The sequence below is a fragment of the Zootoca vivipara genome, chromosome Z1 (genome assembly GCF_965207765.1).
Source record: "Zootoca vivipara chromosome Z1, rZooViv2.hap1.1, whole genome shotgun sequence".
In the NCBI taxonomy this organism is placed as follows: Eukaryota; Metazoa; Chordata; class Lepidosauria; order Squamata; family Lacertidae; genus Zootoca; species Zootoca vivipara.
The window spans coordinates 57,007,283-57,030,360 of NC_142583.1; the positions used below are offsets into that span (position 1 = coordinate 57,007,283).

At 43.5% G+C, this 23,078-nt stretch overlaps 1 protein-coding gene across 2 annotated transcripts in view; it reads right to left on the reverse strand.

Moving 5' to 3' along the window:
• Positions 1-23,078, reverse strand: part of BMPR1B (bone morphogenetic protein receptor type 1B) — a 213,555-nt gene that overhangs the window by 67,292 nt on the left and 123,185 nt on the right. For both annotated transcript variants that reach the window (XM_035112925.3, XM_088660495.1), the window contains one exon: positions 18,996-19,208. In XM_035112925.3, coding sequence (XP_034968816.1) covers positions 18,996-19,068 — 73 coding nt within the window. In that variant the 5' untranslated portion in view covers positions 19,069-19,208. The remainder of the gene's footprint in view (positions 1-18,995; positions 19,209-23,078) is intronic.

The following is a 23,078-nucleotide window of genomic DNA, read 5'->3' on the forward strand; positions in this document are numbered from 1 at the left end:
TCAATTCTTTGGCGATCAGCCTTCTTCATGGTCCAGCTCTCACTTCCATACATCACTACTGGGAAAACCATAGCTTTAACTATACGGACCTTTGTCGGCAAGGTGATGTCTCTGCTTTTTAAGATGCTGTCTAGGTTTGTCATTGCTTTTCTCCCAAGAAGCAGGCGTCTTTTAATTTCGTGACTGCTGTCACCATCTGCAGTGATCAAGGAGTCCAAGAAAGTAAAATCTCTCACTGCTTCCATCTCTTCCCCTTCTATTTGCCAGGAGGTGATGGGACCAGTGGCCATGATCTTGGTTTTTTTGATGTTGAGCTTCAGACCATATTTTGCGCTCTCCTCTTTCACCCTCATTAAAAGGTTCTTTAATTCCTCCTCGCTTTCTGCCATCAAGGTTGTGTCATCTGCATATCTGAGGTTGTTGATATTTCTTCCGGCAATCTTAATTCCGGCTTGGGATTCATCTAGTCCAGCCTTTCGCATGATGAATTCTGCATATAAGTTAAATAAGCAGGGAGACAATATACAACCTTGTCGTACTCCTTTCCCAATTTTGAACCAATCAGTTGTTCCATATCCAGTTCTAACTGTAGCTTCTTGTCCCACATAGAGATTTCTCAGGAGACAGATGAGGTGATCAGGCACTCCCATTTCTTTTTTAAAACTTGCCATAGTTTGCTTTGGTCGACACAGTCAAAGGCTTTTGCATAGTCAATGAAGCAGAAGTAGACGTTTTTCTGGAACTCTCTAGTTTTCTCCATAATCCAGCGCATGTTTGCTATTTGGTCTCTGGTTCCTCTGCCCTTTCAAAATCCAGCTTGCACTTCTGGGAGTTCTCGATCCACATACTGCCTAAGCCTGCCTTGTAGAATTTTAAGCATAACCTTGCTAGCGTGTGAAATGAGCGCAATTGTGCGGTAGTTGGAGCATTCTTTGGCACTGCCCTTCTTTGGAATTGGGATGTAGACTGATCTTCTCCAATCCTCTGGCCATTGCTGAGTTTTCCAAACTTGCTGGCATATTGGGTGTAGCACCTTAACAGCATCATCTTTTAAAATTTTAAATAGTTCAGCTGGAATATCATCACTTCCACTGGCCTTGTTATTAGCAGTGCTTTCTAAGGCCCATTTGACTTCACTCTCCAAGATGTCTGGCTCAAGGTCAGCAACCACACTACCTGGGGTGTACGAGACCTCCATATCTTTCTGGTATAATTCCTCTGTGTATTCCTGCCACCTCTTCTTGATGTCTTCATGGATCAATGCCTTGTCGTGGCGAAGGGGCCTGAATAACTCAGAGAAGCTATGAGCTATGCCATGCAGGGCCACCCAAGATGGACAGGTCATAGTGGAGAGTTTTGACTAAACGTGATCCACCTGGAGAAGGAACTGGCAAGCCACTCCAGTATCCCTGCCAAGAAAACTCCATGGACAAAGACAACAGTCTCTAATGCAGTCTGTAACAAAGACAAAGCTATCTATCAGTGATGCAGAAAGTGTGCAGATTAAACGAAAGAGCATATTCTTGTTGGGCAATTCCATGCCTAAGAGAGTTGAAGCAGCTACTCAAGAATGAATGCTTAAAAGAGCTGGACAATGGCTGAAGGCAGGCAGTGAGGCAGCCCACCTTGGGCTCATCAATACTTCCATTTGCACCACTGCTTTCCCACAGTTCAGCATGGAATAGGAACAAACGGCCATCAGGTTTTCCAGCGGATTGCTGTTTGTCCTGACTTAGCGCTAAAGAGTGGGTGTTCTGGGGAAAAGCAGCAGGGCAAAGCAAAACTTCTCGGACCTGTGCTTAGAAAGCATGGGACAAGCAGAAAACTTGTGTGGAAGTGCTCCTTGTTAAAGTGAAATGGGGCAAGGCAGTGGTGGTGAGGCTGGGGACACCTCCACAGGTGGTGGCCATGCAATGAGTACATATTTGCGGGACAACCAGCAACAACATGGACCTCCCTTGACTTCCCCACCACCTCTCCTAGTCATCCCAGTGACTGGCAGTGCTATTGCCACTGGGGGGGGGGGTGCCATTGCAACTCCACCTTCCTTCACGCATCACTCCTGGGGGCTGGCGGGTGCCTGGTGGGGATACTGCCCAGAAAAACACTATGCATGCCATCTAGAGTTCCATGGAGGGATATATAAAGCTAATAAATCCATCTATCACCCCTATGGGCCATGCAAAGAAGGTGGAATCCAATTTTTGCAAGTCAGTCATCAGCCACCGCCAACTGTTCACAGAAGAACTGTTCCAAAGCCACCAAAACAACAAGCAGCTTCTGGAAAAAAGGCTCTTGCTTAGGGGACCTTTTTTTGCTAATGAAACACAGCTGGCTAGGCAAAATATCAGGTATCTCAACAGTGCTTTGATGGGCTAAATCAAGCAGAAGAAAGGTGAAATATTGATGAAAATTAAATCTGCAAGGAGGATTCCTTTAAGCTTAAGAGAGAGAAATTGGGGGGGGGGATTCTTTCTGAATGGACAAAAAACAAAACCCCAACCCCACCCACTTTCCCCCACACTGAGACAGGTCTGATTAAAATGGAGATATTCACACATGTCTTTAAGTTGCTTTTGTTTCATGTAACCATCTAAGACTTTAGTCCTTCGTACATTCCAGAAGATAGAGTCACTGGTACTAATCCTGATTAGTGCCGTAAACTATACCCACCAATGAAACTACCTGGGTAAGCTTCTTTACCATCAATACAGCATCTCAGAATGCAGCCTATTGCAAAAAATAATGGGGTAACAAAACAAAACCAAACAAAACCAGCTAGGAATTAAATTCAAGGAAGCATAAAGAGTAGGTAGAGCTTTAACCACAGCAGCACTCTTGGAAGGTCTTTCATGCTACTGATTTTCTTGTGTTCTGCTGACTACCAAAGCTCCTCTTTTGAGAAGTGTCTCCATGAGCAGAGATATGCAAAACATATTGCATCTTTAGTCTTCTAAGTATCCCCTCGCCCCACAGGGCATCCAATAACTGCCAAATACAGGAATGAGTTATCACAGTGATAGCTGTTTTCTCCCTCTAAAGAGAAGTACAGTACTTAGGCGAGCTTCAAGTGTAACTCCCATTCATTTCTAACGACACATCAACATTACAGAAAGCAACATATTTATTCAACTTTTTTCATAGAATCATAGAATCATAGAATCATAGAGTTGGAAGAGACCACAAGGGCCATCCAGTCCAACCCCCTGCCAAGCAGGAAACACCATCAAAGCATTCCTGACAGATGGCTGTCAAGCTTCTGCTTAAAGACCTCCAAAGAAGGAGACTCCACCACACTCCTTGGCAGCAAATTCCACTGCCGAACAGCTCTTACTGTCAGGAAGTTCTTCCTAATGTTTAGGTGGAATCTTCTTTCTTGTAGTTTGAATCCGTTGCTCCGTGTCCGCTTCTCTGGAGCAGCAGAAACTTTTTTGGATGGCAACTTTTTCTCTTTTTTTAAAGTCATTCCAAATAACTTAGCTAGAGACATGTGTCCAATAAAATGCACAGATTAAAATGTAAGACTTTGACGCAGTCACTTAATACAATCCATACTAACCAATTAAATAAATATGTAGACGTAATAAACTTGTCAAATTTTGCTGAGCACTTAAAATGCAGCAATTTGGGATTATTAGATTGCAGATTTACAGCCAGGGACTTGTTAGCCTGGTTTTTTTTTTGGGGGGGGGGGTACAGTGCCTGCTTACCGGTATGTTAGTTGCTTTATAAATAATAAATATAATCGTTAATAAATATAGATGGCTTCATCTTCTGGCCGAAATGGAAAAATGCATTATTACCAGTTTGAAAGATGGCTTGGAATATTACACCTTTTCCACAATGTAAATGGGAGGGAGGGAGGGAGGGAGGGATGAAAATGGATGCCAAGTTTGTGTCATTTCTCCCTTGGGAAAATCTCAGAAGAGATAAAATTTCAAGCATCTGTATTGAGCACAAGTTGTTAGCACAAGTTGTATTGAGCACAAGTTTTTAGCAGGAAATTAACAGGAATGCCAAGGAATGGGTGTAGTGTAAAACCTTGGAGCAACAGTCCTCAAGTCAGTACTTACAATCCATTTTTTTTTCAGAGGGACACCACTGCAGCTATCACAGTATTAAACACACACACCCCTGGTTCACATGTCACAGGAAACCAAATTATGGCTTACTGGGACTGCATGTGTGTGCAAGCTCTTGGAGAGGAAGACACAGTTGCTTTCCTTTTCCCTGGTCTGTCTTACTCCATCACCACACTGAGCATGTTTTCCAAACTTTGACTTGTGGTTAAGCACTCTCCTCAGTCGTCACGAGCTGTAATCAAGAAGAAACCCAAAAACAGAAGTATTTCCCCCCCCCCAAGCATCTTCGGGGTAGTCCCAAGGTTGGCAAAAAATACAGGAAACTCTTTTTTAACAACAACAACAACAACAACAACAACAACAAGACAAAACAGTTCCTATTGCATAATATCTAGCCACATTTCTTGACACCCTCAATGAATCCTATAAAAAATTAACTGAGGCAAGAACATAGCTGTAAACCCTCCCTTTTTTTTGCAGGAAACTCCCTTATTCCAGCACCATTTCCCCGCTGCTATCCTAGATTGTTAGATATACCGTACCAGGCATGTCAAACCTGCGGCCCTCCAGATGTTTTGGACTACAATTCCCATCTTCCCCAACCACTGGTCCTGCTAGCTAGGGATCATGGGAGTTGTAGGCCAAAACATCTGGAGGGCCGCAGGTTTGACATGCCTGCCGTAGACTGTCCCCAGGATAGGTGAGGCTGCTGATCCCTTATTTTCAAATCCGAAAGTTGACAGCTATGGGCAAGAACTCACAGAACATTTTTGCCTAACCTATGCCAAACATAATGGTGTTACAATTTCTCACGCTGTGGCACTATTCTTTTGTTAAGTAATACCGAAGGAGATGTTATGTTTGCTTTTTTGCTGACTGATATGGATGCTGCAGACTACTATAATTCATAAGTCATTTTAGCTGTATCTTTGTTAAAATGAAATTTGTTCTTCACAGGTCAAAACTCTGATTTATATGACTGTATAATAAATCATATGATATAATGTTAATATGCTATATATAATTTTAATTATATAATTTTAAGATAAATTTTTTATCCTACCCTCTGTTTGCAATCCCTCCCATTTAGTATCATTTATAAATCAGAACATCATACTCTTCATTTCTTTGTTAATCTAGGCACACTGAATGCAGGATAGACCCATCCACAATCTCTACCCAGATGGGCGGGGTATAAATAATAAATTATTATTATTATTATTATTATTATTATTATTATTATTATTATTATTACCAGACAACCCAAAGAGTCAGGCCGGGTCCAAGGAATGGAGATACAGGGCGGAGACCTCGGCTTGCATTTAAATACTAGCCCAAGCCAAGGCCAACAGACTAAGCCTCGCCTCTACTTTAAAGCCTACAACCTAGGCCTCAGCTCTACTTTACAGCCTACAGACTAGGCCTTGACTCTACTTCACAGACTAGGCCTCGGCTCCACTTTACAAACTAGGCCTCAGCTCCACAGCCTAGTTGTTAGCACAAGTTGTATTGAGCACAAGTTTTTAGCAGGAAATTAACAGGAATGCCAAGGAATGGGTGTAGTGTAAAACCTGTTAACTAGGCCTCTACTCTACTTTAAATACATATAACATCAAAACACTAACCAAAAACAAGTTATGCAACCATTACCATTCACGAAGAGTCGGACACGACTAAACGACTAAACAACAACAACCATTCAAAACACAAATGGCATCAATACTCCCCCCCCCCAAAAAAAACCCACAGCAACACGTGGCCGGGTCAGCTAGTTTTAAATAAAAGGACACATTATACTCATGTAAAAACACGGTGATTCCCGGACCGTCCGTGGGCTGGATTTAGAAGGCGATTAGGCTTCCTCAGCCTCGGCCCTCTAGATGTTTTGAGACCACAGTTCCCATCATCTCTGACTACTGGTCCTGCTACCTAGGAATCATGGGAGTTGTAGGCCAAAAACAAATGGAGGGCCGAGGTTGAGGAAGCCTGATCTAAACCACAATATTGGGCTCAGACAAACTTCAGCATAGCTGCCCCACCATGCTTTGCTTAAAGGACCAGGGAGGACCACAGCAGGTGCAAGCTTCCCACCCCCCCCCAGGAGCCAGCATGTTCACATGATCACAGTCGTAATCCATAGTCTGGCCCCATCTGCACTATACATATGAGGCAGTTATCATACCACTTTAACCATCATAGCCACCCCCAAAGAATCTTAAGAACTGTTGATTGTTAAAAGTGCTGGGAATTGCTTAGAGACATCCCACCCCCCATTCCCCTCACAGAAGTACAATTCCCAGAGTTTCCTGGGAAGAAGGATTGATCGTTAAACCACTATGGGAATTTTAGCTCTGTGAGAATACGGAGTCTCCTGAAAGCTCCCTGCCCCATAACAAACTACAGTTCCCAGGATTCTTTGAGAGAAGCAATCACTGCTTCAAATTTATTGTGCAAATGAAGCCCATGATCTGTAAACTATGCCTGTAGGTTCACTGTCACTACCCCCACCAATGGTTTCCTACTGTAGTAGAAGGGAAATACTTTTTAGTCTCTATGTGAAAATAAGTATAAATATCCTAATTTTAAGTGAAGTGTGATAGATTTATCTTTGCCTATGTATACAGCACGTCTCAGGGTTCTATGTAGCTAACAAATGCTCCTATCAGCAAAGGAAAAAGCAAGGATGATTGTGTATGTGAATGGACGAATATTGATACATGAATGTTGATAACGTATCACACGTTAAACTGAATTAGTTCTCCTAATTTGACTTTGTATTCCTTCATATTTATTTTACTTTTTTCTCATGTTTCCCATTTGGAATAGCCTCATAATAAAACAAAATTCCATTTCGTTGGGTTGAGAGATTGTCCGTGTTTGCCTTTCAGCTGGCCACTGCAGGTTTCCTGCATAAATCTTTCCACGCCCTTACAGATGTTCATATCTTAGTACAGATCTGTTTCCCTTGAGGGTCAGCCAAACCATTAAGAATCTGTGTTTTAAGGTGGGAGGGGCTGCCCAGCATCTGCCAATGGAATATAATCTATATATTCAAAATCTGTTTAAGGCTTCTTTAATTTTTTTTTCCAAAGACGCTCCTTCAACTTCCTCAGTAATATTGGAACGTTTTCTCCCTAATGGGTCCTCAGAGATTAAAAACGAGCACCTGTGCTTGTAGTACAATCGGATTTTCACACAGAATGCGATCTGCAGCGGTATGTCCCGGTACTTGGAAACAAGTTTTTGCAATAGAGCTTCCTTCCCAGAAAATGCTCTGGGACGTTAAAAGGAGTAGAACAAAGAATAATGGAAAATTAGTATCTCTCAAACTAGCACATCTTACCAGAAGAGCAGGAAAGATAGCAAATGACTCCAGCACAACAGTATACAGGTACATATTTCCAAAATTCTGGAAACCCATGAAGTAGATTTGGAGCACATTCCTATATTCAGTATCTGCTGGCAATAGGATTTGATGGAAGCTGTTGTGTATTGAGTCAAAGGATTTTATATCTGTATTATTATTGTCTGTATTTGCATTAGGATAAAGTAACTGCCTTTTGGGTCCAGAGGGTACAGCTACTATTGGTTCATTTAAGCTGCTGTATTTGGATCCTCTGTCTTATTGGTTCCCTCCAAAAGGCAGCACTGTGATTGCCTGATATTGTTCCCTCCAAAATGTATCCCTTCCTAGCCAGTCCCCTGTCCCTATAAATGTAGCCTTCCTGCCCTCACAGTCAGTCTTGTTCACTTTAATAAAGAGCTGTTACTAGAGAACTGTCTCCAGCATGTTTTGTCAAGAGAGCTGAAATCACAAACCCCACGTCACAACAACTGGCGACGAAGGTGGGATCCGGAATGCTGAGGAGCGGTTAAACACAACCCTGCCTCAGAGTCCGGATTGCAGCTGAGAACAAGACTCACTGGCCAGCTGAGAAGACGACCCTGCCCGCTAGGACAATGGAGAGTCCAAGGGTATTGGAGCCCTTCCAGCCATCAGAGCCCCACACCTGGGAAGACTACGTCGAACGCTTTGAGTTCTTCGCAGTGGCTCAAGGGATCACCGATGCCAGCAAAAGAAGGGCCACATTCCTGAGCTACTGTGGGCCCGAGACCTTCAAGCTAGCCAAGGCATTACTTGCTCCAGCTAAGCTGAGTGAGACATCTCTCCAAGATATTCTTGCCTGCCTAACAAGCCACTTGGCGCCTACTGAGACCAAGATGGCCCGGCGGATGGAGTTCCATAAGAGGCAGCAGTGTGCTGGGGAGTCTGTATCCACATTTCTGGCTGAACTCCGGAAGCTCGCTCAGCACTGCGGCTTCCAAAATCTGGAAGAGACTCTCCTGGATCGGTTTATTGGTGGTCTGAGCAGCAAGAAAGCCAGAAGACGCATCGTGGCTAAAGAAGAGGTTACCCTTGCTTCAGCCTTGAAGGAGGCCACCGCCACGGAGAATTATGAAAGAGAGGAGCTTGATGCCAGTCGCAAGGCCACTAAGCCACAGATAGAAGTTGCGCATGCCATGGACGAGCTAGAGGCTACTCCGAGCCAGAGCCCAGTCCGTGGGGTTGAGTTGGTGCGTCAGGCCTGCACAGTGCACAAAGATCGCCGAGGCAGTTGCCCAGGTTGTGGCGGAAACCATGAGCGGAAGAGTTGTCGTTTCAGGGATGCTATGTGCCGGACGTGCGGAAAGACGGGTCACATCGCCAGGGTCTGTAGATCGGCGGCGTCGGGAGCGACAGGAGCACCTAGACTGGAGCATCGCAGACCGCCCACAGCACCTCATTTTCTAAAGGACTGCCACTACGTAACGGAGATCAACGGGAGGGCCGTGCAGTTTCCAGCGCAAGGCAAGGCACACGTCAAGGTGAAGATTGAGGGTCAGCAGTGCGACATGGAGGTGGACTCCGGATCTGCATTCACCATCGTGTCGGACCAGACTGCGAAGACATTCTTCCCCAGGGGTAAGTTGCCCCCTCTGGAGCCCTTCCCGGCAACCTTGCAGTCGTACTCAGCAGGCCGCATCCATGTTATGGGAATGTGTGCCGTGAGAGTACAGTTCCGGGACAAACAGGCTGTACTCAAACTGGTGATTGCGAAGGGCAGTCGCCCCAGTCTCCTGGGCACTGACTGGTTCCCCGCCCTGGGACTGAGTATCTCAGGGCTTAATTCAATCCAAACCTGCCCTGAGATGAGCGAGGCATTATGCAAGGAATTTGCTGGTCTCTTTAATGGAAAACTGGGTTGTTATAAAGGGCCCCCAGTTGACTTTGAGTTGGACCCCGGGGTGGCCCCAATCCGACTCAAACCAAGGCGAGTGCCATTTGCACTGCAACCCAAGATCGAGGCAGAGCTGGATAAATTGGTCAAGCAGGGAGTTCTCTCACCCGTGGACTCTGCTAAGTGGGAGACTCCAATCGTCACGCCCCTTAAAGCAAATGGGGAAGTCAGGATATGTGCAGATTACAAATGTACTATCAATAAGGCACTCAGGGGAAACTCATACCCCATTCCAGTCGTATCACATCTGTTGGCTAAACTGGCTGGGGGCAAGGTGTTCGCCAAAATTGACCTGGCACAAGCTTACCAACAGCTGCCAGTAACCCCACAATCAGCGGAAGCACAGACTATTGTCACACATAAAGGGGCGTTCAGAGTTAACAGATTACAGTTCGGAGTTTGTGTGGCCCCAGGGATTTTTCAAGGGCTCATGGAACGCCTGTTAAGGGGTCTGCCGGGGGTCTTGCCATTTTTTGATGACGTTTTGATTGCTGGAAAAGACCCACAGGAACTGGTTGCGCGTGTCCGTGCAGTGTTGCTCAAGTTCAAGGAGGTGGGGTTGCAACTGAAAAAAGAGAAATGCAGTTTTGGGGTGCCAACTGTGGATTTCTTGGGGTTTAAAATTGATGCATCAGGCATCCACCCCACAGATGCTAAGATTAAGGCCATCATCGAGGCACCACGACCACAGAACAAGACAGAGTTGCAGTCATTCCTGGGACTTATTAACTTTTATCATTCATTCTTACCCCAGAAAGCTTCGGTAGCTGAACCATTACATAGACTTTTGCAGAAAAAGACTGTGTGGCGATGGGGGCGGGAGCAGCAGAAGGCTTTTGACTCCTTGCGAGAAATGCTGAGTAGCAGGAGCGTCCTTGCTCATTATGATGAGTCGAAGCCGCTGGTCCTGGCATGTGATGCCTCTCAATACGGCCTGGGGGCTGTGCTGAGTCATAGGGAACCGGATGGGTCGGAAAAGCCCATCTCTTTCTATTCCCGTACGTTGTCACCCACGGAGCGCAACTATGCTCAAATTGATAAAGAGGCACTAGCAATTGTGTCAGGAATCAAAAAGTTCTATGATTATTTGTACGGTCGCCATTTCTCCATTGAAACGGACCACAAACCACTGTTAGGGTTGTTCAACCCAAACAAACAAACGCCACAAATTCTCTCCCCCAGAATGTTGCGTTGGTCAATATTCCTGAATGGGTTCCAGTACACCTTGACCCATGTGCCAGGGAAACAGTTGTGCCACGCTGATGCGCTGAGTCGATTGCCCCTTCCTGGCGGGAGCAATGAGGATCCTGCTCCGGCGGAGCACATTATGATGCTAGAAACACTTCCGGGGGCTCCTGTAACAGCTACTGATATAGCTGAGAAAACGAGGAAAGATGCTGTTCTCTCCCGTGTGCTCACTTGGGTGGGGAGGGGGTGGCCAGGTGGTCCGCATGAAGAAAAATTCAGGCCTTATGCGACAAGGCAGCACGAATTGTCCATGCATAAGGGTTGTCTCCTATGGGGAGATAGGGTGATCATCCCAGCACCACTGAGAAACAGGGTTCTTGAGACGCTTCACATGGGACACCCAGGAATGGTCAGGATGAAGTCGCTAGCCCGATGTTATGTGTGGTGGCCTGGAATGGACCAGAACATAGAACAATGGGTACGAACATGCAAGGCATGCCAAGAGGTGCGGCCAGAAGTGGCCAGAGCACCAGTCCACTGGTGGGAGCAGTCCAGGACTCCCTGGAGCCGGCTGCACATAGATTTTGCTGGGCCATTCCAAGGGAAGGTCTTTTTGGTTATCGTTGATGCATATTCCAAATGGTTAGAAGTGGCGATGGTCCCTAGCATGGCATCAGCTGCCGTAATCAAGGTGTTGAGGCAGCTGTTTGCAACCCACGGGTTACCTGAGACCATTGTATCAGATAATGGGGCAGCTTTTGTATCCCAAGAATTCAGGGCATTCTTGGCTGATAACTTCATCAGAGGGGTCACATCCGCGCCCTTTCACCCATCCTCCAATGGGCAGGCTGAGCGCATGGTACGAACAGCCAAAGAATCCATTGCGCGCTTAATGGAGGGTAACTGGTCGGCTCGCATTGCACGAATGTTATTTTTGCAGCATGCGACGCCGTGTACTGCGACGGGCAAGTCGCCAGCCGAGCTGCTCTTAGGTAGAAGACTGGTAACGGTGCTGGATTATGTCCACCCAGATAAAATGCCAAACCGTAATTCAAGAGCAACCCCCCAGGATGAGACTGACACAACAAGGTATCTCGCCCCTGAAGATCTGGTCTGGGTGAGGAACTATTCACGAGGTCCGCGGTGGGTGGCCGGTGTGATCACCCGGGCTAGTGGACCTGTGTCCTATTATGTGACCTTGGAAAATGGGCAAGTTTGGAAGAGACATATAGATCAGCTGAGGCGCCGGGCGCTCAGCAGGGAGGAGTCAGATAATTCATCCCTGGCTAATGACGCACAGCTGCAAGACCAGAGTGAAGATGGCCCAGAGGTGCAGTCACCAGGGGCTTCAGCAAATGAACCAGGGTCTGCTAGTCCTCAGGATGACGAGGTACAGGTAGGGGACCCTGAGATGTCTGGGACTCCATCTGTTCCTGACGAAACCCCTATAGCAGCCCCTCCACCACAGGTAACACCCAATCCAGAACCTGCAACACCTGTTGTCAGGAGATCAGGTAGAAGTTGTAGGACCCCACAGTACCTGAGGGATTACGTCTGCTGTGCTCACTAGGGGGGGAGGGGTGTTGTGTATTGAGTCAAAGGATTTTATATCTGTATTATTATTGTCTGTATTTGCATTAGGATAAAGTAACTGCCTTTTGGGTCCAGAGGGTACAGCTACTATTGGTTCATTTAAGCTGCTGTATTTGGATCCTCTGTCTTATTGGTTCCCTCCAAAAGGCAGCACTGTGATTGCCTGATATTGTTCCCTCCAAAATGTATCCCTTCCTAGCCAGTCCCCTGTCCCTATAAATGTAGCCTTCCTGCCCTCACAGTCAGTCTTGTTCACTTTAATAAAGAGCTGTTACTAGAGAACTGTCTCCAGCATGTTTTGTCAAGAGAGCTGAAATCACAAACCCCACGTCACAACAGAAGCCATGAAACACCAACAGATTGCCATGAACATTTCTGCCACCAAAACACACACCAGCAAAGATATAGTGACAGAACAGGTGAATTTGGGTGCACTCATGACACAGAAGACAAAATCCTATAAACCTTGATGGGTATTCAACTAAGTTTTATTAAGAGTGGACTCATTTTAACTGGTGGACCTAACTTACATTCATTAAATGTAATGGGTCTACTCAGAGTACAAGTTAGCTGCATGTTACCCCTTCGATTCACAATCATAGTTTAATAAGAATAATTTTTGTTTTTTAATACCCCGCCCAACTGGCTGGGTTTCTCCAGCCACTCTGGACAGCTTACATATCTAAAAACATCAAGTATTAAAAACCTCCCATTCCATTCCAGGACTGCCTTCAGGTGTCTTGTGTCATTTTTTATAATCATAATTTATTATTTATACCCCACCCATCTGGCTGGGTTTCCCCAGCCACTCTGGGCGGCTTCCAACCAAATATTAAAAACAGTACAGCATCAAACATTAAAAACTTCCCTAAACAGGGCCACCTTCAGTTGTCTTCTGAAAGTAGAATAGTTAGATAGGTAACTTTGGGCCATTGCAGCTCTCCCCTCCCCCAACTCACAGGGACTTCTATTTTAAGAAGTCCCTGTGAGCGGAACAAAACAGTATTTTAAATCTCAGCATTCACACTTAACAAAGCTTCTGGCTCCACCATTTTCAGAGAAGAGTTTTTCAAAATTCTGGATGTAAATTTCCATATAATTTCCACAGGGAAGGCACCACTACTGAGAAGACCTTCTGCCTGGTTCCCTGTAACTTCGCTACTCGCAGTGAGGGAACCGCCAGAAGGCCCTCGGAGCTGGACCTCAGTGTCCGCTGAGCGGTGGGGGTGGAGATGCTGCTTCAGGTATACTGGGTCAAGGCCATTTAGAGCTTTAAAGGTCAGCACCAACACTCTGAATTGTGCTCAGAAATGTACTGGGAACCAGTGAAGATCCTTTAGGACTGGTGTTATATGGTCCTGGCAGCCACTTCCAGTCACCAGTCTAGCTGCAGCATTCTGGATTTGTTGTAGTTTCCGAGTCACCTTCAAAGGTAGCCCCGCATTGAAGCAATCCAAGCAGGAGATAACCAGGGCATGCACTATTCTGGCAAAGACAGTCTGCAGGCAGGTAGGGTCTCAGCCTGCGTACCAGATGGAACTGGTAGACAGCTGCCCTGGACATAGAATGGACCTGTGCCTCCATGGACAGCTGTGAGTCCAAAATGACTCCCAGGCTGTGCACCTGGTCTTTCAGAGGCACAGGTACCCAGTTCAGGACCAGGAAGCCCCCACACTCACCCGCCCACCCCCACCCCCAAAACAGTATTTCTGTTTCAAACTCAATCTGTTAGCCACCATCCATCTGCCAACCACCTTCACTGCCCTCACTGGATCTGATTTGAAGGAGAGGTAGAGCTGGGAATCATCTGCATGTGTGTGTGTGTGTGTGTGTGTGCGCGCACACACACACACACACACACACACACACACACACACACCCCTACCAATTTGTTCTCTAACCTATGAGGGGGGGAAACCATACATCTTAGAGAAAAGTTTTATTCTTTTTTTAAAAAAAACCATGGCCAGGGTTTGGATCTTCAGTCCCAAGGGCCAAATGTGGCCCTCAGGCCACCTACCTCCTACAGACCACTTCCTCCTTGAACATTCTTGCCTGGTGGTTCTCCAGTGGTTCTGGTTTCATCTCCAGGGACAGCTGAAGAAGGTAGCATTAGATTATGTGTTCCTCAGCTCCATGACTCTTGAGCTTTGTGGTGTCAAAGAACACTCTATTGTATCCTGTGCTATTTAACATCCATATGAAGTCACTGGGAGTGGCCAGTAGGAGATCTTCAATGAAGAATCATCAGGGCACTGATGAAACCCAACTTTTTTTCTTGACAGTATCTGAATCAGGAATGGCTGAGCAGGCCCTGGTGTCCAGATGCAGTGGTGGACTTTGAGGCTAACAACTGGGTCAGAATCCTGGCAAGTCAGAGGTGGGTGATTCCCAGGTTGAGAAGTCAGTAAATGGGGTACCAATCTCCCTGAATGAGTAGGTGTGTGGTTTGCGGGTGCTCCTTGATCCCTTTTATATCTATGCATGTGTTTAGGTTTCTCTTCTGTTTTGTTTTCTACTAGTTTTAAGATTGTAAGTCTAATAAGTGCAATAAGTAAATAAATAATAGATCTAGCCCTGTTACTGGGGGCGCAGGTGTCCTCGGTAGCTATTTGACCAGCTATGGCTGGCAACAGTGTTTTTTTTCTGGGGGGGATGCAGGGGTACGCATACCCCTAAATACTTTGTGAATCTAAGTTTGGCCTCATTGAGGGGCAGTATTTCAATATTAGGAAAATGAGAGTACCCTAAGACATTTCTTTTAGGGGGGGAAACACTGGCTAGAAAGATGGTTCTGGCCGTTTCTAAATCAGGATAACTTGACCACACTCGTCCATGCATTAGTAACATCACGGTTGGATTGCTGCCATGCACTCTATGTGGGGCTACTCGAGGTTGGTCGGGCAGCAGCAGCAAATGCAGAACACAGTGGCTAGGTTGCTTTGGGGAACAAACTACCATCAAGATACAACACCGTATTTTCTGGATTTGCACTTGTTTCCAGTCTACTATCAGGGAAAGTTCAACATTTTGGTACTAACATATAAGACTCAATACAGCTCAGGACAAGGTTATTTGAGAGACCACCTTATCCCTTATATTCCCAGTAGGTCACTGTGTTGTGCAGGAGTTTCTCCTTAAAGAACTCAGAGCAGGGCCTTCAGCGTAGTGGCCCGTTTTGTGGAGCAGCATCCCCGTTGACATACAACAAGCAAACCACTAGATGTACTTTCCAGAAACAACTGGAGACAATTCCGTTTACACAAGCTTTTCCAGCCACATGAAAATATATCTGCATTAGGTTTAAAACAATACAGAAGAAACACCTATCTTTAGTTATATTTGTACTTGTTAAAACAATTTTTAGCTGTGTTATGGTATGTTTGTAACATACCTTGCAACAAATGCAAAAGGTGATTCATGAATTAAATAAATAACAACTAGAATGGTCCAAAGTTCTGGCTTCTGTCAGAGCATCTTCACAATTATAAAGATACTTCATCCTCATAACAAAACCGTTAACTAAACACATTTATTTATATCGGTTTGAAAGCACCCGAGACCTGGAAAGAGGCTTTCATCACCCTGATACCTAAACTAGATTCAGATAGAGCTCAATTGAATAATTATTGCCCAATCTCCTTATTGAATGTGGATTATATATTTTTTGCAAATATCTTGGCTACGAGATTGAAGAAGGTGCTGAATGACCACATCCATCGATATCAATCAGGTTTTTTACCTGGGAGACACATGAAGGATAATATTAGGAATATAATAGATGTGTTGGAAAGATTAGAAGTAAAGAAGAATTCTAAAGCTATGTTAATGTTTATAGACACAGAGAAGGCTTTGATAATGTATCTTGGAGTTTTATGAAGAAATTTTTTTAAAAGATGAAGGTTGGACAAAGTTTTATGAATGGTATAAATGCGATTTATTTTGAGCAAAAAGCAAACATTATAGTTAATAACGTGGTCTCAGAGGAAATTAGAATTGAAAAGGGAACCAGGCAAGGGTGCCCATTTCCCCCCCTGCTTTTTATCACAGTCCTGGAAGTTTTGCTGAATATGATAAGGAAAGATGAAGAAGTTAAAGGGATAGTAGTGGGATCCAAACAATATAAGTTAAAAGCCTTTGCTGATGACTTGGTGTTGACTTTACAAGATCCAGTGACCAGTGCAATTAAAGCACTGGAGATAATACAAGAGTTCGGACAAGTTGCAGGTTTTAAATTGAATAAGAGTAAAACCAAAGGTTTTTTTTGGGGGGGGGGATTAACATTAGAGAGGAAAAATAGGTTACAGGAAACCACTGGTTTGAATTTTGTTAAAAAGGTGAAATATTTGGGTATGAATATGACTGCAAAAAGATTGTATAAAGATAATTATGATAAGTTATGGAATGAAATTAAGAGGGATCTGGACATTTGGACAAATTTGAAGTTATATTTGATGGGCCAAATTTCAGTTGTGAAGATGAATGTATTACCAAAAATGTTATTCCTATTCCAAGCACTTCCTATCATTGATAAGATGAATTGTTTTAAGGAATGGCAAAAGGTATTGTCTAAATTTATCTGGCAGGGCAAAAAACCCAGAATTAAGTTTAAGTTAATAACAGATGCGAAAGATAGAGGGGAATTTTCCCTGTCAGACTTAAAGATTTATTTTGAAGTAGCAGCCTTTTGCTGGTTGAAAGATTGGTTCATGTTGGAAAATACTGCTGTATTAGATCTGGAAGGTTTTGATAATGTAGTTGGTTGGCATGCATATTTATGGTATGACAAGATAAAGTTCCACAAAGGTTTCAAAAATCATATAATCAGAAAAGCATACAAGGATTTATTAGAAAGGAAAACACCCAGGTGGATCTCACCATTGGAGACTAAGGCCCATAAAAGGCTAAATATGGAAGCCAAGTGGTTGAAATATAAAGATATTTTATCGGAAGAAGGAGATCAATTTAAGATAAAATCGTATGATCAGTTGAAAGATAATGTAGATGATTGGTTTCAATATTTTCAGATTAATGAAGTGTTTAAAATGGAAAAGAAAACAGGTTTTCAATCAGAGAAGTCCAAATTGGAAATGGAATTGTTAGAGCCAAAAACAAAATATCTTTCTAGGATGTATAATTTACTGCTGGAGTGGCACACGAAAGACGAACAGGTGAAATCTGTAATGATTGATTGGGCTAAGGATGTGGGGCACAACATCATGTTGAGGATTGGGAGAAGATGTGGGAAAAGGGCATTAAGTTTACAGCATGCAATATCCTGAGAGAAAATATGATGACCGGTCAAGTTAGCTAAAATTTATCATACACACGATAACAAATGTTGTAAATGTAAAGATGTGGAAGGAACCTTTTACCATATGTGGTGGACGTGCCCCAAAGTAAAAGACTTTGGGGGAAAAATTTATAATGAATTGAAAAAGGTGTTGAAAAACACATTTATTAAGAAACCAGAAGTCTTTTTACTTGGTATAGTAGGGGAAAAAATTCCCCAAAAAGATGTTACCTTTTTTCTGTAGGCTATGTCACAACAGCAACGAGAATACTGTATTGATAGCTAAGAATTGGAAGACACAAGAATTACCAACTGTGGAAGAATGACAAATGAAGATGGTGGACTTTATGGAACTAGACGAACTGACCCGGAGACTGCGTGACCAGGGAGAAGAGTCGGTGGAAGAAGATTGGAAGAAATTTAAAATATATTTTAAAAAATATTGCAATATTTGATATCATGAAATACATTTGGAAGTTGTTTTAGGCTGCAGGTGTAGAAGTAGTGGTTAGTATTTAAGAAAATTTATAGTAATGAATTAAGTAGATAATGAGAGAAATTATGTAAAGATAAGATTTAAAATGTGGTTAAAATTATGATTTAGAAATTTCTAAAGTTGATACACAATACTCAGAAAGGGAAAGTTGATGAAGTCACCCTAAAATGGTTAAGAAAAGATATTTGATAGAGATATTTCTTTTTTGTATTTCTGTTTTATGTGGTTTTGTTAGGTTCTTATTGTATTGTGGTGTACTGTTTTTATTTGTTTGTTTTGTGTTATTATAAAATGAATAAAAAAATTTTTTTTAAAAAATATTTATATGGGTTTGTCTTCAGTTCAAAATCCCCCTTTGGTGAATGTCAACTTATACATTCTTTTAAAACTTCCCAGATACTCGTTTCCTGTGCAGTTCATTCATTAACTTCACTCTTCACTTTCCCCTTTTTAAAATGAGAAACCTTTTCAGTCCTTTTAAACAAGCTAAAAGTTATTATGCTGACTCATGTTTCCCAATCATTTGCATTCAACTCAGCTTCCTTTTAAAAAAGGAATATTTTTTAAAAATAAGAAGGCATAAATCTCTAAATTCCCGCTTAGATTTTTTCCCCTTTTTTGCATAATTTTACACATCACTGAAGTAATTTCAAAGAACTGTATCAACAGTGTAAGAGCAAACAGCAGTTACTACTGATAACCAAAACGACCTTAACAGCGTTTTGCTGCTTCTATAAACTTCAGAATGCTATCACCCTACTCAAAAGCAAATGGCAACGTGACTCAAATGCAGAGAAGGCGAAGAAAAAATGCAGTAAAGTAGAGGCTTGCAAGTTTAGCACACATCAGCTTTCAGTTCCCATGCACTGCCCTAATGGTGTTGTGCAAACCATTAAGCTGCTGAACTTTTTTTTAAATTTTGCACAAAGCACCGGTGGCTTGCAAACTCCAAGCTACTCTCCCCTAAGCTTTCCATTTCACAATAGCAACAGAGCAGTTAGAGGCTATCTTCAGCTCATCAGCACCCTGTCAGAAGTACATTGCACAATATTTTATCTCCTTACCCCTGGTGTGCATCGAGAGCAGCATGAGGAGGGAAACGTGAAACCTCCAGTTTGGTTCTTCTAGCCAGTTCATTGCAGCAGCAGCAGCAGCAGCAGCAGCACTGATTTGCTTGTGGTTTAAATCTCCCGTTTCTTTCCTTTTCTTATTTCACTTCACAGCCCTTTTGCACTCCCGCCTCTCTCAGATCCTCACATGAGTCTTGCCAGCAAAGCCTGGAGAGGAGAAGGTGAAAGACAAGCCTGTTACAAACTGGTTCTGTCACCACATAGTCCTCAACTGATCACCCTCGTGGGGAGGACAACAAAAGGGCAGCAAGGCTCTCAAGCCGGACTGGATTCCTGAGACAGGAGCATGGACTGATTGCTGCCCACACTGAGAATGTGTGTAAACTTAGAAGCTGCAGCCAGAGAGACAGAGACAGGGAGATTTCAGCTCCTCTCTTCTCTTTTACACTCATGTGCACAAGCCAGGAGATCCTTGAGGAATACAAAGAAACCACCAAACTGCCAGGCGTTATTATGAAAACAAAAGTACAACTGTGATTTCTTCAGTTCGAATTAGCTTGTTAACCATGCTTTGCAATGAGCAACAGAAAGTTGCACAGCTTCAAATTATGGGGTTTTAAAAAGTTGTTTGTTTGGATTCTCATTTCAGCCTATTCCCGAGGAAGCAAGGCAAAAAAAAGTGGCATTTTAAGTAAACCGAGCTTTAGATCACTCTGTATTTCGGCACCAGTCCAGTGGGACAGAAGGAAGTGGGCACATCAATCTGCAGGTTTTAAAGGGTGATTAATCATCAGTAATGTTTTTTCGTTGTTTCTATAGTGATGGGTGATATTACTCAAACTGGGCTTTCCTAAACACAGGCTAATTTCGGCTCATTTTTGATCAGGCCCAATTACTATTTTAAGCACAGCTCCATCAAAGCCCCATCACGCTTTTGGAGATGTCACTGGGAACACAAGATCTGGAGCAAGCTGGGGCTCTGAATGCTCTCCATCGCTTCTGCAAGGCTCCCTGCTCTTCTCCTTAAATCTCTGCATGGAATGCGGGTGCCCCAGAAGTGTCCTTTCATAAGAACCCAAAGCACCAAGCGTCTATAATTTCCTTGGCTCCTGGTGCCAAGAATGCATGCTAAGGATTCCTAGGAATTATGCCATTCAAGGGTTCTTTTGCTAAGGATCCAGAACCTCTGGGAAATTACATCGCACATAGCTTTTGTCATTGCAAGGCCTAATGAACGCCTAGCCCCTTGTATCCTTCTTGCTGTAAGGCAAGTTTCAGCAGTGAGATGGCTGGAGGCTGCTTGTGAGGAGGCAGGGGCTCGGCTTATTATGAGCTAAGCTCAAACTCCATAGATCTGGAGGTGGAAGGGAACAACTACTCTGGAAATTCTGGACTTGGGAAGTTTGATTCTGAAGTTTGGGTGCATCACTATTAGACAACAGTCCTATGCACTCTTACCCGTGGGTAAGCCCTGTTAAAAACTCACTGGGACTTACTCCTGAAAAGGCATGGAGAATATGGTACTGTTAGTTACCAAAATGTCTGGAGCCAAACCTGGCTCCACTTTGTAGGCCTGGGTACTGGGCTCCAGGTGTTTTGCAAGATAGTATGTCCACTTGCTTTTGGGCACCCACAATGGAAGATTAGCCATAACCCTGGCATCAAAATATAGCAATACAGGTTGTTTGTAGTTTAATGTTATATATTTACTAAGCAGCCACAAACCATCTTCTGTGGATAACATCTAGGTTACTTTGATCTGATCAAAGAAAGGTTGTGCAGGCGAAATACGTCTGCTCTTCAACAACCACAAAACATATTATTTTGTCACAAGACTCACAAGAATTTAGAAGTTAAACTAGGTGAAAAGGATAGCTATAGTCTACGCTAAATAAAAAAAATACAAGCATATACCAGTATACCAACAGGGGGGGGATCATTAAAAATATACGTATATGCAAAATATAACTGAATACATTACACAAACCAATATTTCACCATTTTTACCATATATACTTTTTATACAAAGTTTTTTTTAAAAAAAAACACATCACAATATCGCAGGATTGCAATTTTTTAAAGGGTCATAATTCAGTAGTAAAACTGTATGCAAAAGATCCCAAGTTCAAACCCTGGTGTTTCCAGTTAGGGCTAGTTAAGCCTCCAGCCCGAAACCTGGAGATCTGCTGCCAGTCAGTGTTGGCCACACTGAGCTAGACAAACCAATGCTCCAACTGAGTACAAAGTAGTTTCTTATGTTCCAAAATCAGCAGGACATCCTTTCCTTTTCCTTTCTTAAAGTGGTCTCTCTAAGGGTCAGATCCTAATTGAAAGAATTCCCAGTTCTGAAAATAACAACCAAACATCTGGCCCAAACAATACTGCCGTCCTTATAATACTGCAATAAAAAGGCAGTGTGTGTGGAGAAGATTCTGTTTGGTGGGTAGGACAGTGGTGACCACAAGGATGGCCAGAACAGAAAGAAGGAAGTGAACTAGACCTTATGAGGGCAGTGTGAAGAAGCAAGAGGAACTATGAGTTCCATACTTGGCATTTCCTCCTAGGCTGTAACATAGGGCAACAGGAATGTGTGCCCCCATTCCTGGGCAGGAAAAATAGGAACAGAGGGAGGAAGGAGCATGTGGTGTTCAGTGAGGGGACTCAAAAACTATCTGAGGAGGAACCCCTTTATTCTTCCTGAAAGAAAGGAAGACTAAGCAGACAAAGGATTTGGCATAAAAAGCCATCTCTATCTGCAGGTTGGCTCCTACAGGGTTTCATGCACCAAAGTCTGGTCGAAGCAGGGATTAACAACATAAAATAGAAGCTGAAGATGCTGCTGTCTTTATTATTTGTCTGTTTGAATCGTTTGTAGACCACCTTTCGATCCAAGGAGTAAATCCACTCAGAAGTAAATCTAGAGAATTCAGTGAAGATTACTTGCATGCAAGTGGGCCCAAAGCATTAAAACACGTGTAAAATTGAATATGTATTAAAAACATACTTAAAATCTGAATAAAAAATCAAAAGGAGACAATAGACAATGACTTGGTTCGCACACTATTTTCTGGAAGCAAAGAATACAAAAAAGCAGTAAATCTGCACTATTGTTCCAGAAGTAGCTTTTATGTTTGCAAAAGCTCAAATATAATGTGGAACGTAAGAGTCATGAAAATGGAATAAACTGTCATGTGAATGCAGTCTGCATGGATATTTGATCTCCCAGAGAGCAGTTTTTACTTACCTAGTTCCTCCCTTGCCCTTTCTGCTACAGCACTGCATGAGCAAAACCAAGGTTTGACTTAGTGCGACCTCTGAACTAGGACTTGTGGTTAAGTTCTCTCCTCATCAACCACAGGCTAAGAGGTTTGGACCTGGAACAACACTACATTGTGAAGTAGTGACATACTTGAGTGGGGGAGAGGCTTCCCCCACCATGACTAATGGGGATAGAGACTTAGATTCTCCAAGATCAGAGGCAGCATGCTTCTGGAACAAAAACTAGGGATGACAACTGCCATCACATGCTGCTTATGCGCTTTACATAAACATGTGGTTGGCCTCTGTAGGAAGGAAGGTGCTGGGCTGAAAACCCCCGAATAAAATTCATTACATATTTTGCAAAGTTGTTTGCTTGCTATGCACCTGGACATTTCTTAAGATATCATAACCAAATGTTGTGCGATGGTTACTCAGTTCAAGGAGCAGGTTTCTGTCTATGTTTGGGTAACAGTGGCTGCCATTTCTAAACATTTCAAAACGACACTGTTTTTAACCACTGATTTTAAAACTGCACTGATGTTGTTGTTGTACCAAGCAATGCCAGGTACAAGGCTCCTAGTTTAATTAATTAAAATCTCTAGAAAACATTTACATGATAAAGTGCCATTTCCAGTGACGGTACATATTCACTTGGGCATAGCCAGATGTTGCTGGACTTCAAATCCCATCAGCCCCAGCCAGTATGGACAAAGGTCAGGGATGATGGGAGCTATAGTCCAATTACATTGGGAGCCCATTGACTACCCCATTCTACACCGACACCTCACCGTCCTCTGAGCTACCAAGGATGGGACA